This window comes from Geotrypetes seraphini, chromosome 5, assembly GCF_902459505.1.
Source record: "Geotrypetes seraphini chromosome 5, aGeoSer1.1, whole genome shotgun sequence".
NCBI classification, from domain to species: domain Eukaryota; kingdom Metazoa; phylum Chordata; class Amphibia; order Gymnophiona; family Dermophiidae; genus Geotrypetes; species Geotrypetes seraphini.
The window spans coordinates 70,920,398-70,938,131 of NC_047088.1; the positions used below are offsets into that span (position 1 = coordinate 70,920,398).

At 40.6% G+C, this 17,734-nt stretch overlaps 1 protein-coding gene across 2 annotated transcripts in view; it reads right to left on the minus strand.

The window, feature by feature from the left end:
* XPNPEP2 (X-prolyl aminopeptidase 2) overlaps positions 1–17,734 on the minus strand; it is a 97,455-nt gene that overhangs the window by 7,945 nt on the left and 71,776 nt on the right. For both annotated transcript variants that reach the window (XM_033946147.1, XM_033946148.1), the window contains 5 exons: positions 12,534–12,611; positions 11,711–11,782; positions 10,324–10,384; positions 5,817–5,886; positions 5,545–5,649 (listed from right to left, as the gene is read on the minus strand). In XM_033946147.1, coding sequence (XP_033802038.1) covers positions 5,545–5,649; positions 5,817–5,886; positions 10,324–10,384; positions 11,711–11,782; positions 12,534–12,611 — 386 coding nt within the window. The remainder of the gene's footprint in view (positions 1–5,544; positions 5,650–5,816; positions 5,887–10,323; positions 10,385–11,710; positions 11,783–12,533; positions 12,612–17,734) is intronic.

The window sequence follows — 17,734 nt, forward strand, 5'->3', positions numbered from 1 at the left end:
ATATGGGGATGATATCCTTATATATAAAAATAATTTACTTTACCCACTTCCAGAGGCAGATGCTTACAATCTGTGCTCCTCACTTCCTCTATTCCCCAACATCACCTGCTGGGCGTAATAGAAAAACTAAATTTGGGCTAAATGTTCGTTCAATTAAAAACAAACATTATCTCATACAGAATCTTATCATGCAACATGAATTCCATATCTTCTGTCTTACTGAAATTTGGCTGTCAGAAGGAGAAGAAGCCTATCTCAATCAAGTTTGCCCCAAGGGATACTCCTTCAAATAGCACTGTCACGAACGCAAGAAAGGTGATGACCTTGCAGTTTTATACAATTCCTCCATTCCCCTCAAATTTGAGCCGCAATGCACATCTCAGCATCTTGAACTCCTTCACTTCAAGATTTCTAATGTCACCCTCCTAAATTTTCTGTTTCTTTATTTCCTTCCCCCAATTCCCAAAGACTCACTTATGTCCTTATAATCTGCCATCCTAGGCTTTTGCATATTGAATAGCAATCCAATAATTCTAGGAAACTTCAATATACATTTTGATGACTTAAAAACGTCACACAAGTCAGATATCCTTACACTAACCTCAAACCTTTCTTTCATTCCGCTAATTACCGCCTCTACACACTCTGCAGGTCTTACAATTGATATGACCTTCGTGCCAAAAACTTTCTCTTCGCTGTTTTCCATTCAACAAATTATCCCTCTTCCGTGGACAGATCATTCTCTAATTACCTTCTCTTTCTATACTTCACTTGTTTGCATCCAATCTTCTCCTAAAACTTACCTCTCTAGGGATCTCAGTAAAATTAATTCTTCAGCTATCAATGAATCATTTAATCTCAACCTTGAAGAATTTTCAAAACTCTCAATAGAAGAACAATCATTCGTATGGAACTCCTCAACATAAAATACAATGGATAAGATAGCGTCACTAAAACACCATATCACTTTCTCCTCATCCAAAAAAAATCCATGGTTCTCTCAGGAATTGTCACTTATTTGTCACCAACTTCATTTGTCGGAACAACGCTGGAGAAGACGTCACTCTCTTTCATCATTAAACCAATACAAAGAAAAAGTATCACTCTATAAACTCTCCATACAAACAGCAAAAAAATAAATAAAAAATTACACTAAACATATAACAAGAGCCCATTATACCTCTACTCTCTATGCAATCCTAAGATCACTTACTTCACAAAATAGTCAAAAAGCGAACAGCCTGACTAGACCATCTGCCCAACTTAGCAAATTATTTCAATATTAAAATAAAAACAATGCGGAACTAACTTACTCAGCCTTCTACTTCACAAACTCCAAGTTCACCCAATAATTCCATACAGTTATCATTTAGCAGTTTTTCAGAATTTTCTATACCATCATTATCGGATATCGAACGGACTCGTCAGAATACCAAAATGTCCAATTACACCTCAGAAGCAATACCTTCTTCTATTCTTAAACAGCATTTCAACATCTTTAGCCCTTTCATCTAAAAGATGATCTATAATAGTCTCTCCTCTAACTGGAAATGTGCCACCATTCACCCAAAACTTAAACAATCAAATTCCTGTGTCAAAGAATGTACAAACTATCGACCAATAGCCAATCTTTCCTTTGTAGCAAAGATAACAGAGAAAACTGTATTCAATCAATTTTCCTCTTTCTTGGAAAAAACAAATGCTTTTCATCCTAATCAAACAGGTTTTAGACCTCACCACTCTACCAAACTCTCTTTGGTCAGACTAACTACTGCAATTCTATACTTCTTAGATCGCCGAAATCTGTACTCTTAGTCTCGCTTGATCCCACAGCAGCATTCAACACGATCGACACTTCCTATAACTACAGAGGCTACAAAATTTAGGAATTTCAGGCACAGCCTTGAACTGGTTTACCTCTTACTTCAAAAATCGTTCCTATCAAGTGAAACTCGAGAACTCTGCCTCTGAAATCTTCTCTCAAAAATTTGGGATACCACAGGGCTCTATACTATCACCAATACTCTTCAATCTTTTCCTTGCCCCATTACTGACTCTCGCTCAATCCATAGGCTTTACCATCTTCACATACGCAGATAACATTCAAATTTTGCATCCTTTGAATCCTAATTCTCCAGGAGAAATTCAAGAAATAAACCTAAAACTCAACCAAATTAGCCAATGGTTTAATAAAAACATGCTTGCCTTAAACATCCAAAAAACTAATGGGTGTTTTGTTTCCAAATACCGATAAGGAAGATCTAACTATTCCCATCTGCATTTGAATCCACTCCATGAAGATTAAGTTATTGTGAGCAATCCTAGACAATAAACTCACTTACCATGAACAAATAAGCTCGGTAGTTCAGAAATGCTTCTACAAATTAAAACTAATATGTTTAATCTCTATCCTTCTGGAATCCACCTCTCTTAATATTCTCATTCATTTCTTGGTCATTTCTCACCTTGATTATTGTAACTCCCTATATCAAGGTATAACTCAGAAGGAAATTCATTGGTTACAAATACTTCAAAACACAGCAATAAAAATTATTTATAAAGCCAAAAAATTCGACCATGTGACTACCCCTTCTCCAAGACACTCATTGGCTTCCCATTCCACATTGCATAACCTATAAAATACTACTTCTGACCTTTAAAACTAGACTTGAACACTCACCAGCTTTCATTAACAAAGTCCTTACCCCATATATCCCATCGAGAACACTTAGATCAAACTCCCAAAATCTTCTAGTAATCCCCTCAGTCCGCCAAATTGTATACAATACAACACGTAAAACAATCTCTTCTGTTATGGTCCAATCACTATGAAATGCAATGCTCCAAGACCTCAGACAGGAATCCTCTTTGACAAAATTCAAATCCAACCTCAAAACGTTCCTATTTAAGGATGCATTCAATACATGAGAATAAACATTTCATTTGAGGATAACTTATTCTTCCTAATCTATTGTGTCTCCTCTATTTCTCTCCCTTTAAAATTTTTTTTTTAATGTAATGTATTCCCTCCCCCTCTTGGTCTCATGTTGGTATTGTCTATGCAACCACTTTTATATTTTACAAATAGTTTCTTATTTATTTATATAACTTATTTTTATTGTAAACAGTTGGACAGTAGAATTTCTGACTTTTTTTTGTGTGCTAGGGGTCCAGTAGTTACAACAGTACCTTTTTAGAGCCAAAGAAGCCTCTAGCAATGCCCGGTTCCTCACACCAATGGAACACTATTCCTACAATGCAGTGAACTTCCTCACACTCATGGAGGGGCATAATCAAAAAATACATCTAAGTTCATTTTGGGTCTAAGTTGTTAGTTGCCCAAAGTCAGACATGTCCAAAGTCCATTCTCGAAAAATACGTCCAAAATATTTTTTTTTTTGAGAATTGTCTACTTGTACGTCTAGCTGTTTGATCGTCCAGCCCACTAAGTCATCTTTCTTTATACCCCATTCTTATCCAAAAATTCATCCAAGTCAAAAATGCCTAGAACAAGAAGTTTTGGTAGTGGGACACCTTACAGGGCACTGTTGTGAACTTCACAAAAAGGGTGCCACATAAACATCTCACCACAACTCCCTTGCAAGTATGGTGAGCCCCCCCAAACCTGCTAGACCCACCTGTCTACCACCCCAATAGCCCTTATGGCTGCAGGTGCCACCTATATGGCAGTACAATAGGGCATTGGGGGGTTTTGGTGAGTGCACATGTTTCATCATGAATACAGCGGTTAGAGTGGCTTATGGGCCTGGGTCCTCCTCTCCATAATTCACTAGCCCATCCCGCAGACTACTTAAGCCACCTCTGTGCAGCTCTACTAGGTTTTCCTATGCCAGGTGCTGATGTTCTGGAAGCAGGTATGCACGTTTTTATTCTGATTTTTATGGCAGTGTGAGGGGGTCAGTAATCACTGGGGGAGTGTGTGTGGGTCTGTACTTTGTGTCTGCAGTGATTATCTGGTCACTTTGGATACTTAGACCTGTTTTTAGATCGCCTAAGTCACTACGTATAAGTTCCGTCTAGGCTAGGGGTGTCAAACTCAACCACATAAGGGGCCGAGATCTAAAACTTAGGCTAAGTCGTGGGCTGAATTTTTTATTAAGATATTGAGGGGTCCTTTTATTAAGGTACACTAATAGATTTAGCACACGCTAAATGCGCACCTTAATAAAAGTAACCCTTAGTCGTAGTAGAAGTATAGGGTTACAACCTCTCCAACTCCATGCTGGCTCTGTGATGTAAACAAAATAAATAAAAAAGACTTTTCTTCTCTCTTTTAGGTCCTAGTTCATGCTTGCTGTCTAACACCAGCTCTGGCAGGATACACATTTCAAATCTGACATATTGTAACCACAAAACAGAAAATAAAAATATTTTTTCTACCTTTTGTTGTCTGGTCATTATTCCAGGCCATAGTGTGGTGGGCCCGAGAGGAGCACAAACTGAGAAGGTGGTACTCTTGGACACAGAAGGGTACTATACTACATAGTTCAAATAGACTCTATTTAATAGAGGAAAAGACCACAAGCGACCAGCTCCCTGACAAGGACCAGGTGGATGTACATGTGGAAGAAAATCAATAAGACTTAACACTAGCTGCCAAAGCCAGTTTCTCGCTATCCAGCAAAATCCTTCACGGCTACATCCATCCCATTACAAAACTATCAATCTTCCCCTTTCTTTGCCAGGCACCAGACCTTCCGTTCTTACCCTTTCTGGGACCTGGGTCATGTTTCTCTTACCAGTGACTCTCACGTTTCTCCCTGCTACTCTTAACACAAGAATTTTCAATTTTTAGCACCAACGTTAATGAGGCAACGGCCCAATGTCAGTCTGGATGCTACACACCTTGGGGGCGGATCAGAAAGTGTAGGAGGTAGACTAATACTACCAAAGGGGTGCTCGGTATTATTGTCTATGTTGCTGCACCTGCAGCCATAGTTTTATTGTAATACAATGGTTTTTGGTCTGATTCGATATAGGGGTTTTTTTGTGTTTTTTTTTTTTTTAAACAAAGCTTTGTCTGTTATGTGTGCTTCTGCCGGAGGGCCAGTTTCAGTGCAAACTGGTAATTCTTCTGGCGGGGCAAATATTACTACACCGCGGGCCAGATTTGGCCCACGGGCCAGAGTTTGACATGTCTGGTCTAGGCAGTCTCGTTAAACTTTTGGTTATATATACTTGTAGTACGACTAAATCTAGGTCAGCCCACATCCCGCCCAAATCCCACCTTCACCACTCTTCCTAAAACACCCTTTTCAGCTCTGGGCATAGAGCGGCACTGAAAAGGCCTATGCTGTTTTTAGATATGTCTAAAACCCGTTTCGATTATCGGTACTTAGATGACCTGTCTTTAAAGGCAGGATTTTAGACATATTTCTGTTTTGATAATTATTAGTTCCATATTCTATCCTCTCTGCTTTATGATGCTCAGACTAAAATGGTGAGTGGGACCTTGAGAGACTGACACAATTTTTGTGCCGTTTTGGCATCAATTCTGCAGCTCAACTCAGCAAAGTCACATACACTCATGAATAGATAAGAAGTTGCCAATTCCATGTCCAGTTCCATGACCATAATTCAGTCCAACTTCCCAGAGGGGTTTTCGTGCAACCATCTCCAGATTTCTCCCTGCAACCAGAAGCAGTAAAACCTTTCAGACAGTGAGTATGAAACTATGGGTGGAAGATATACAGAGTTTCATAGCAAAATTTAAGCCCTCTGCTGACAGGGCCCAGGGGAGTAATCGTGAATCACTAACGGTAAGAAATGCAGCATTGTTTGACTCATACACCTACCTGAAGATTCTGAGGGAAAGATGAGTGTGGTCAGATCAATATTTCCCATCAACACTCGCGTATAAGCCTCCTGGTAGGAGCAAAGAGAAAGCAAGACTGAGATTCAGTCTTTAAACAGAGATTTAATCTGTGTATGTTTGTGTTTTTTGGATTTGGCTTCTTTGTGTAGTTTGTGTGGGCGTACTTTATTGTAGCTGTGTGTATGAGTATTTGTGTGCATATTTCTATGTGGTTATATTTCTGCTTGGGTGCTTTTGTTTGTGGGGGATGTATATTTATGTATATATGTGTTCTCTGTGGGTCTGTTTCCATATATCATAAAATTTTAAATCACTGCAATGCTACTGTATATACAGACTCTATATGCTAAAAAAAGTCCACTTTATTTGATGTACAATATGTATTGAACCATCAAACATTTGCATAGTCAATTATATGTGTTAAAGTATTGTGTTCAGATCCACATATCTCAGTGCTCAAAACGAAGTCAAAGTGATATGTAATGTAATGTAATTTATTTCTTATATACCGCTACATCCGTTAGGTTCTAAGCGGTTTACAGAAAATATACATTAAGATTAGAAATAAGAAAGGTACTTGAAAAATTCCCTTACTGTCCCGAAGGCTCACAATCTAACTAAAGTACCTGGAGGGTAATAGAGAAGTGAAAAGTAGAGTTAGAGGAAAAATAAAAATAAAATAAACATTTTAACAAGACAGCATTGATCTAAATACTTTGGAAGGTAGAAGAGAGGAGAGAAAGGAATAGAAGCAGAAGGGGGAGCCGTTGAACAGTAGAATTCTGGAGAAATTTAAATGATAGAAATAGAACAAAACAAAGACAAAAGGCAAAACAATAGATAAGATTAAAGATAAATCATAAGCTGGAAAGAAAAATAAAATAAAATAAAACTTTGTCTTTAATCCACGGTTTCAGCGTCAGTGATGAAGTGGAGCAAGTAAGTTTAGGAGGAGCGATTGACGTTTCCAGAAAGGGCTTCTTCAGGGAAGAGACTTGGCAGACAGTCCCAGGATGCCTATGTCTCCTCCCCTGCGATGTTCTCCCATCCATGCATTCCCTCCCAGACACACTGCCCGTGCCCCAACCGCTCCAAGGAGGCTGCCCCAGATGAGGCCCACGGTGAATGCAGGACTCTCTCCTCTGCGGGAAAGCCGCCCGGAGCCGACAGTCGATCTTCTTAGCATGATATCTAGAGCAAAGGTTGCTACATGATCATAACTTATACAACCCAGATAAAACAATATATAGATCACACCCGAAGTTGCCTAAACCTGGTCCCGGCCCCTAAACCTGGGTTTAGGCAACTTCGGGTGTGATCTATTGATTCTGTGGTGATTTCAGTTGATGTTGTTCACTTCTACATCAGAGAAAACTAATTAAGAGAAAGGTTGCATCGCTCCCAGATAAATACTGTATATTGTTTTATCTGGGTTGTATAAGTTACACACAATGCATTACATGGGGCTATACTGTGATTATGATGGTCCCATCTAGCAACCCCTGCTCTAGATATCACTTTGATTTCATTTTGAGCACTGAGGTTTGTGGATCCCGAGGTGCCTCAGCCAATCAGGGACTTCCTTAGGGAGGAGCCTAAGGAAGTCCCTGATTGGCCAAAAACAAACATTTTAAAAGTTTAGTGAATCGCGTCCCTGCCTACTTTGCATGCGTTTCCCCTCATTTGCATGCACAGATTTGAAGCAGAGCCGGAGGGAAATCTGCTTGCTAAGGGCTCGCAAACCGATCGGTTTGTGAATTGGGCCGGAGGGAAATCTGCTTGCTAAGGGCTCGCAAACCGATCGGTACAAGATCAATTTGCTTTGTGAATCTAGCCCTTAGTCGTTGTAAGGGGATATGGAGATACAGGAGGGGTTGGAAGAGATTGCACTGTTGCATATAATGAAGGTTGAAGTGAATGCTTTAGCTCTGTGTTTATAGAAGAGTTTAGATTATTGAGTGCTTTGAAATGAAAGGAGAGAGCATAGACTAGTAACCAGAACATGGAGTATAAGATGGAAGAAATGCATTATGAGAAATCATTGAATGAAACAAAAGATGTTTTGGGGTTAGGGAATATAGTACATAACAACAACAAACCAAGAGAATTGATTTCTTTGGTGAAATGTATTTTGGTACCCCTAGCCTCTGACAGTAGATTTGCATTACTTCAAGTAGTATGAAGGACTGGTGAAGATTTTTCTGGATAAGGTTCTGCCTATTTGGCAAGACAGGAGTGTGTTAGAGGTTGGTAGTGTTGAAGATGAGGGAGAGGATGTTAGGTTATGGGAGAAATGTTATGGGAGGTTTTTCAATTGATGGATAAATCTCAGATAAATGAAGGTATTACATTTATGAGGTCAACTATTAGTGTGGATGGGAGGAAGAAGGAGCGGATTGGTTGGTCTGGATGCTAAGTAGATATATGGCTATATGATCATTGTTGAAAAATAAAAAAATTGGAGGCAGGGTTTTTCTTAAGTTATCATCTTGTTGGAATTTTCCATGTCTAGATCAACTTACTGAGAAGGTGGCAGTTCATTGGTTGGTTGTTTTTATGGATATGTATGATTTGTTGGACCTGAAATAGTGCTACTTTCAGCACTGGGTGATTTGTTGCAGCTGACATATAGAGGTAGGAGTGCTGTTCTGCTCATGATCAATGACAATGTAAATTCTTGTTGCAGAGGTTGGGGGATGGGAACGTGGGCACTAGAGGAACAGTTTTGTATTGATTTCAATCTTGGCTGGAGCATGTAGTGCAGAAGGCTGTTCTGGGTTTGTTTATGGAACTTATAGGGAAGGGGTCCACACAAGAATCCATTTTATGTCTGTATTTAATTTGTATATTTGACCACTATGTAAGAAGCTTGCTGTAGGTATTGCCTGTGGGAGAGCGGAGTGATAGAGTGGATATACTGAATAAGTGTTTGAAGTGACTTGTTAGTTGGCTAAGTCAGTATAGTTTGAGATTGGATATTTTGAAAGCAGAGGTGATGTAGATAGGGACGGTGGTCTAGACAGGGGGCAGGAAATATGACTGTAGGGGACACAGATTCTTTGGATAGCCTAGATCAGGGGTGTCCAACCTGCGGCCCCATGAAGTATTTTGTGCAGCCCCGGTCGAGGGCGATGCAGTGTTTTCCTCTGCTGCCCCCGGGTGTTTACCATCTTGCCGGCTCCCTCCTCTGTCTTGCTGCGGCGTTTGCGTGTTTGTGCAGCCCCAGAAACATTTTTTTCAGCCAATGCGGCCCAAGGAAGCCAAAAGGTTGGACACCCCTGGCCTAGATGATGAATTATAGATTAACTCTGAATTATGGTATGTCCCAGGGCGGCAACACTTGCCTGAGGGAAACAAAGTGCTAGTGATAATGGGTGTGGCAGAGGCACAGTAGGAAAAGACGGGTGAGGTAGAACTTTTCAATTTTGAGACTCAAATGGTCCGCGTTACTTGATATTAGATTAGTGATTTGCAGTTCTAATGACTGGTTAAGACCTAGTTATTAAGCAAGTAGTGACAGAGAAAGGGAAATATAGAGCAAGGACTGTGGTAGAATTTTTCTGAGGCAGTGCTGGTTAGGAAATGAACTGTTACTGCATTTGAGAAGTGGATTGCAAGTGTTATATGGAGGTTTTTGAGGCCTGTTATAAATTGCTCTGAGTTTTTGGAAGTAAGCGATTCAAAAATATTGAATAAACACACAGAAACCAGAAAATGTATTGGCTAAATAGCATGATCAAGGCCATGTGGGTTATGTGATCCTCCCCCACTGCAGGAAACATAACTCACTTTCAGTATTGGGTCACATAGTTTGCAGATAGCTGCAATGTTGCCATAGACTTGAAATAATCTACTGCTTGAGGGAAGCTTAGTAGGCCTCATCCATTCTCTAATGCTGTATACCAGTGGTCTCAAACTCAAACCCTTTGCAGGGCCACATTTTGGATTTGTAGGTACTTGGAGGGCCTCAGAAAAAATAGTTAATGTCTTATTAAAGAAATGACAATTTTGCATGAAGTAAAACTCTTTATAGTTTATAATTTGTATATTGATGCACATATATATACCGAATCTTATATTTTTGGATCTGTCTTTTCACTTTCATTCTTCTATGATACAGTTTTAGAATGTTTTGATTTTTGTATTGCTTGATTGATGACTTCTTTTTCTTTAGTTCTGTTTTCTGTTACATATAAACTCAATAAAACTTATTGAACTAAAAAAAAATAAATCTTTCCTTTTGGTTAAGTTTTAATAATAATATTGTCATTTATAGCTAAAGAGACAGATGATTAAGAAACTGTTTTATATTACTTTTGTGATTATGATAAACATACCGAAGGCCTCAAAATAGTACCTGGCGGGCCGCGAGTTTGAGACCACTGCTGTATACTGAATAGTAGAAACACAGGTACTGCTATATGTGTCTGTTTCCATCAGGGCTGAGATATAATTGGCATGAAGAGCACAGAGGTCTTGATACATACCTTTTCAAGTGCTGTGGGTGTTCCCCAATGCAAAGTACGAGTGATATCGGTTGTTCCATCCCTGTAACAATCACATACAGAAGATGGGAGAGAGGAAATATACCAGAAAGAAGAAGCTTAATGGAAAAGATAAACAAGCTTTTAAAACAAAATGGCATCAAACCAGTGTCCTTCAGAGCAAAAGAGAACAGGAATATGTCAGGTAATAAGTATTTCTTTAATATTTCTACAAATTACACTGTATAGAATTAAACACTCAACAGTTGGGTGATGCCATATGATACTGACTGCTCTCCCTCAGAGCTTGGAAAAATACAGATTTTTCAATGTTTGAACAGGAGTTTCTGTACAGCTGCCCTCTCAAGAGTCCACCATTCTTTTTATCAAAGCTGCAGTGTGAACACGGTATTACGTGCGTTAAACCGCTAGCGCAGCTTGATAAAAGGAGTCCTTTGACTCCGTGCTATTTTTGTCTCATGGTAGGAGCCTGCCAGCTTATCCTACTCCTTTTTTCAGACCCAATTTTCAAATAGCCCATTTACCCAGAATATTCTTGGAGGGGTGTGTTGGGGAGGAGGGCACACGTGAAGGTTTGCCTAGGATACTAATATCCATGCACCAGTCCTGTTCTCTCTCATATAGGCCCCTTTTAACAAGCGCTTTAGGGTTTTTTATTGCCAGCGTCGGAGCTTTTACCGCAGCAGCCGTTGATAAAAAAATAACCCTAACACAGCATGAAAAAAGGGGCCTTAGATATTTATTTATTATTTATTTGGATTTGTTAACCACCCATTGGAACAACATGGGGCCCCTCAGCCTGTTCTGCCTGGGGAATGCCCCCTGAGCTATCCTAATAATTAGTGCAGGCCAGTTAGGTAGGTGCTCTGCAAAATGGTTGCCCTCCCCAGCTACAGCCCTCTGATCCCGAGGCTGTATCTTCTCCCAGGCAGAGCTGTCCCAGAAATCCTGGGAACCTCTGTAGCACTAGAAAGCCTCAAAAGTTGGATAAAAGACCTGAAACTAATAAATCAAATGCAGAGCAGATGAAAAGACACCTCAACTCGCTTGCAGAAGGAAAAACTGAGGAGCTGAGGCACTGCCCAGTGACACAAGGAGGCGGAGTTAAAAAATGTGGATGATGCTTTCTGTAGTCCTTGTGGGTGAAGGAAATAAAACCGATTGGATTGAATTGGATGTATTACGAGGATATATCACTTGTATGTGAGTATTAAACGATTTACAATACTAATACATTAGAAATGAGGTTACAAAACCAATTACATTGGAGATAAAAGTTACGTTTTTTTAATCAATCTAAATAACATAAAAAAATGAATCAGTATTTCTCACAAAACTACTGACTGGAAGAAAATGAGCCTATACTCACAGGTATTGTCCTCCAGAATCAATAAGGTACATTTCATCTACAGTAAGTTTCCTCTTGGTCTTATTTGAAGGACTGAAATAGGAAAGGAAGCAAATAAATAGGGAAGCTCAAAACACAGCTATCTTTACCATCACTCTCCTCAAACATCATCAGCCCAGATGACCCTCAGTGCTGAACTTCCATAAATACCCTTCATTGCTGACCTCCCTAAGCCAAGAGTACAGATATCCCCTGACTTTCAACTTCTGCTATTATCCCAGCAGTAGAGACACTGTTCAGTGCTAATCTCTGATATCCCAGCAGAACCCAGCAGCTCAACGTGCAGCAGAACCCAACAACTGAGATGCCCTTTGGTGCTGAACTGATATGAATAGCCCCACTGGGTCAGACCAATGGTCCATCAAGCCCAGCAGCTTGCTCCCATGGTGGCCAATCCAGGTCACTAGTACCTGGCCAAAACCCAAGGAATAGCAATATTCCATGCTACCGATCCAGGGCAAGCAGTGGCTTCCCCCATGTCATTCTCAATAACAGACTATGAACTTTTCCTCCAGGAACTTGTCCAAACCTTTCTTAAAACCAGCTATGCTATCAGCTCTTACCACATCCTCTGGCAACGCGTTCCAGAGCTTAACTATTCTCTGAGTGAAAAAATATTTCCTCCTATTAGTTTTAAAAGTATATCCCTGTAACTTCCCAACAATAAAAACATTCCTAAATGGCAATCCTCTGATACCCAGAAGGAGAATCACTTCTCATGATAACCATCAACCCCCTCCCCCCAACTCCATGACAATTCTTTATTCCAGAACAAGCACAATACCTGTAATGGGCAAGAGCAGCATTCAGGCCACTTGCAGAAATGGTTGCAAAACTTGGTCCTGCAGAATGTTTCTGCTTCCTGTGGAAGTTCAGAGAAAAGTAGCAATATAAGAGAAAAGGGAAACTGGGCAAAAGAAGGTGTCAGCAAGGATGACTTTTCTTTTTTTTCTTTGATCAGCAATTGCGTTTGAAGGAGGTATTCTGGTGGCCCTGGGCAGTGATGTAGTGAGGGTGAGAGTTGCCCAGGGTGGTGGCTTCCCTCCCCCGCCCTCCTCTCCACTACCTCCACCACTCCTTCCCTGATCCCACCAGCCACACCTGCCCCCCTTCCTTTCCGTTTCCCCTTACCTCTAGTTGAACTTGTTGCTCGCAGCAGTCAACAACGTGCCTTCGCAGCCCCATTGGCTCTCCCTCAGACGTCACTTCCTAATGATACCTAGAAGTGACGTCAACGGGAGATCCGACAGGGTTGTGAAGAGCACGTTGTTGACCACCGCGAAGAACAACCTCCGCTAGAGATATTTGGTAATGGAAAGGGGGCACAAGCATGGAGGGGAGGAATGGGAAGAGGTGGGAGGGGTTGGATAGGAGGAGGGGTGTCGGTGCTCTGACTAACATGGCACCCAGGGTGGATCTCTCCCCTCGTCCCCACCCTTACTACGCCATTGCATGTACACTTCACCCCCCTTGTATTTGCTGTGATGGGGGATTAACAGAACCGCAAATAAAGAAAAACTGCAAATAACTTTTTCATATGTTATTTGCTGTTTTCTATTGAAAACCATCGGGAATATGGTGAAACCGCGACTAATATGGTGGAAGATCTGGCCTGTTCCTGAAGGAGAGGCAAACACGGTGAAGAAAGTGCTGGGAATCGGCGATTTTTCTCTGTCAACGCTTGGAATCAGCGATTTCTCTATGCAAGCTGATGTAATTTGGGGGAGGAGCCAGTAAGCTAAAAACCGTGAATAATCGAAACCGCGAATACAGAAGGAGAAGTGTACATAGGAAAGACAAGACTAGCAATTGCATTCCTTTTTTATTGCACTGCTTTTCTCCATAGGGTATATATACACAGGGGAGAGAGAATAGGCAAACAAGCCACTATGCCAGTGTTATTTTCAAATATACACTGACCACCTTGTAAGAGTTGCCTCCTCTTTGTCCTGGTTTTTTGTTTTTTTTTAAGATACTGGGCTAGATTCCTTAATATTGGTGGTACAGGTCGCTGTCGCAGCTGCACATGTAACAATTTCAAAAAAGACGGGTCATTCTCAAAAAACTATATATGCATATGAGGTTCACGGAGGGTCGCCAAATTTACATGAGATGAGTCGCTGGTGATAGCGATCTGCACAAGCACAGAATAGATCACTGTAAGAGGTGTGCATGTGCGCATGCGCCAGGAAAAGTTACGCCGTAGGCATTCATATCGTGTGCATGCCTTTTCGGAGCACAATATATATACACATCATAGGCGCACATCACATAGAAGGCATGGGTGGATATGAGGGGCGGAGAACTACAAGCAAATGCTACGTCGCTGTGTCAGTCATAGATGTGCCAGCGCTATTGGATGAAGAGGAAGGGAGGGGAGGGGAGGTGCATGCACCAGCTTTCAACAAGCTCACATAAAACACACCTTTAATATATGCGCTCAAGAAGCGTGCTTTCGAAATTTTTTTTTCCCCCCCAAACTACTATTTGTGAATAGTGTATTTTTAAATTTTTATTTTATGATGAGCCACAGCCAGAAACACATGCTTGAGATGTGCATTGCACAGTATCAGCACCTCTGGACCAGCCGGTAATTTTTGGTCGTCAAAAAGCTGGCGCTGTGCTAGGGGAATCACCCAGCAATGATAGAGAATCGCCTGAAATGCTCCTTTAAATATTGACAAGCCCATTATTACTACCAATTTAATATTTATGACCTCGTTGTAATACATTTGCATGGCATAGTCGGAGTCTGCCAGGAAGGTCGGAAAAGACCACAGTTCTGATAATCAACTGGTAAAATATTGCCGGTTTAGCAACCATTGTTAAAGGTACAGTAAGTTTTGAGAATCCTCCTCTCAGAGTTATAACTTCAAGTACATAATGGTTGCAAAACAATGAATTAACCTGTGGAGTCGTAGCCTAGTAGTTAGGGCTGCTGCCTCAGCACCCTGAGGTTGCAGGTTCAAACCAAGCACCATTCCTTGGGCAAGTCACTTAACTTTCCATTGCCTCAGATACATTAGTCAAATTGTGAGCCCCTCAGGATAGATAAGGAAAAATACTTGAGTATCTGAATGTAAACCACTTAGGGGCTCTTAATCAAAATGGAAACATGTCTAAAAACTGGCCTAAATTGGCACTTAGACGATCAGTGAGACAAGTCATCCAAGTGCCGATAATCGAACCGGGTTTTAAACATATCTAAAAACGACTTAGAACTTCACAGTGCTGCAGTATGCCAAGAGCTAAAAGGGGCGCTTTAGGAGGAGTGGTGAGGGTGGGATTTGGGCGGGACATGTATAACCGAAAGTTTAACAACATTGCCTAGACGGAACTTGGATGTTGTGATTTAGGCCATCTAAAACCAGATCTAAGTCACAAGAATGTATCCAAAGTGACCAGATAACCACTGCAGGGACAAAGTACAGACCCCTACACACTCCCCCAGTGATCACTGACCCCCCTGCCATAAAATGCATAATAAAAATGTCACATATCTGCCTTCAGAACATCAGCACCTGGCAGCCTGGCATAGGAAAGCCTAATAGAGCTGCACAGAGGTGGCTAAAGTGGTCTGGGGGTGGGGTGAACCATAGAGAGGAGGACCCATAAGCCACTCTAACCACTGCATGCCGGGTGAAACATATGCACTCCTCAAAACCCTTATGTACTGCCATATAAGTGACACCTGCAGTCATAAGGGCTATTTGGGTGGTAGACAGGTGGGTCTAGTAGGTTCTGGGGGGCGTTGGGGGTCTCACCATGACCTATATGATTGTTGTGGTGAGATGTGTATATGGTACCTTTTTTGTGAAGTTCACAGCAGTGCCCTGTAAGGTACCCCACTACTCTGGTGCAATGTTTGGGTGCCCAGTCCATCACTTTGCTGACCCCACCTACATCCAAAAGGTCTTTTTCTAGGCGTTTTTGACTTGGATGAATTTTTGGATGAAATGGGGTATAAAGATAGATAACAGCGATCTGGACGATCAGACGGCTGGACGTACAGTTAGGCGATTTTATTTTATTTTTTTAAATTTTGGACGTATTTTTCAAAAATGGAGTTTTTCCATGTCCAGCTTTGGGTGACTAGCGACTTAGGCCCAAAACAGAGTTAGACATATCTTTTGATTATGCCCCTCTTAGGCTATAAGTGGTCTATAAATACTAAAAATAAATAATCCAATTTTGGTTGATCTAGATGAGATGGCTACCCTACTGGAAAAGAAGAAGGAGGTAATATTCAACGATTGTGAATCCTTTTAAAGAAATTTGGATTTCTCTGAATATCTTAATGTGGATATACAAGGGTGGTTTGAAATGTTTGGTAAAAAGGTAAGTTAATCAATGTAGTCTCCATTGAGGGCTATACACTTAGTCCAGCGAGTTTCCATTTTTTTCGTATCATAGGAAGAATAGCTTACAAAAATACTGGAAACTCAATTGTTTAAGGGAAGATTAGGTTCTTACCTTGATAATCTTCTTTCTAGTAGAAGGGTTCTCTACTGGATTTCTAGACATCTTTCTCAGAACGTCCAAACTCAGACTTAGACGCCGTATTGAAAATGCCCCTCCATGTGTTTAGTAATTTTTTCTTTATAATAGTCTGAACTATTTTGCCCTGCACTGCCGTCAGGCTTACTAGTCTATAGTTTTCTGGACCACCCTGGAACCCTTTTTAAAAAGTGACATTATGTTGGCTACTTTCAATTTTCAGATAACAAGGGTGATTTAGTGATGTTAAAAAAAATTACTAACAGTAGATTTGCAATTTCATTTTTGAGTTTTTTTTTCCAGACATTTGGGTTATATACCATCCAGCCTAGGTGATTTGCTGCACTGTAGCTTGTTGGATTGTTAGATTTGGCCTATTACATCTTCCAAGTTTGTTTCAGTTCTTCTGTCATCACTTTTAAATATCATTTCTGGTATGGGCAGATCCTATAGAAACCTTATGGCAGATAAAGTCCAAATGGCCCATCCAGTCTACCCATTTACAGTATCCACTGTCTTCATCTCTCCCTAAGAAATCCCATGTGCCCGTCCCATGCCTTCTTGAACTCAGACACAGACCAACTTCCTAAATTCTGAGCAACTGTAGCTGAAAAGACTATTATCTTATTTCCTTAAGTGCCAATCTGCAGAAATGAAATTCTGTTTTGACTTTGTTTCAGATCATTGTTTGAACCATATCCATGTCATTCTCTTCTTGGATGGGCTGAGAACTTTTCAGCAGCCCCCTCGTATGCCTCTTACCCTCATTTTACTAAGTTGCGGCAGAGGTTTCTACCACAGCTAAATGCTCCAATGCTGCTCTGATGCTCATAGGAATTCTATGAGTGTCGGAGCATTTAGCGTTCCAGTTCCAGGCCATGGTAGAAACCTCTACCACAGCTTAGTAAAAAGGGGTGTGTGTGTGTGTGTGTGTTCATTTTTCTGCTATAGCCTTATCCTCCCTAAGCATCCCTTTTATTTCTTGATGACCTAATAAGGGAATGGGACTTTTATACCACTTATTTTGTGGTTACACATTCAAAGCAGTTTACATATTTACAGGTACTTATTTTGTACCTGGGCAATGGAGAAATAAGTGACTTGCTATAATGCTGTAACTGACGTCTGCACATGCTTTTTGCTTCTAATGTACCTGAAAAAGGTTTTCACAATGAGGTTTTGCCTCTTCAGCAAGCTTATTTTCAAATTCTCTTTTAGCCTTCCTTATCAATGCTTTGCATCTAATTTGCCAGTGCTTATGCTGTTTCCTGTTTTCTTAATTTTTCAATTTTATGAGAAATGTTCTTTTTGGCTCCAATAGCTCTAGTGTTTCAATCTTCATCGCTGGAATATGTTTCTTTTTCCATGTTCATCCTATTAATCTGATTTGTTTTATTTTATTTATTTATTTATTCATTCATTTACGAGGGAGTGCTGAAAGGTTCCTAGCCCAACCAACCAACTTCCTAAATTCTGAGCATTATTTTG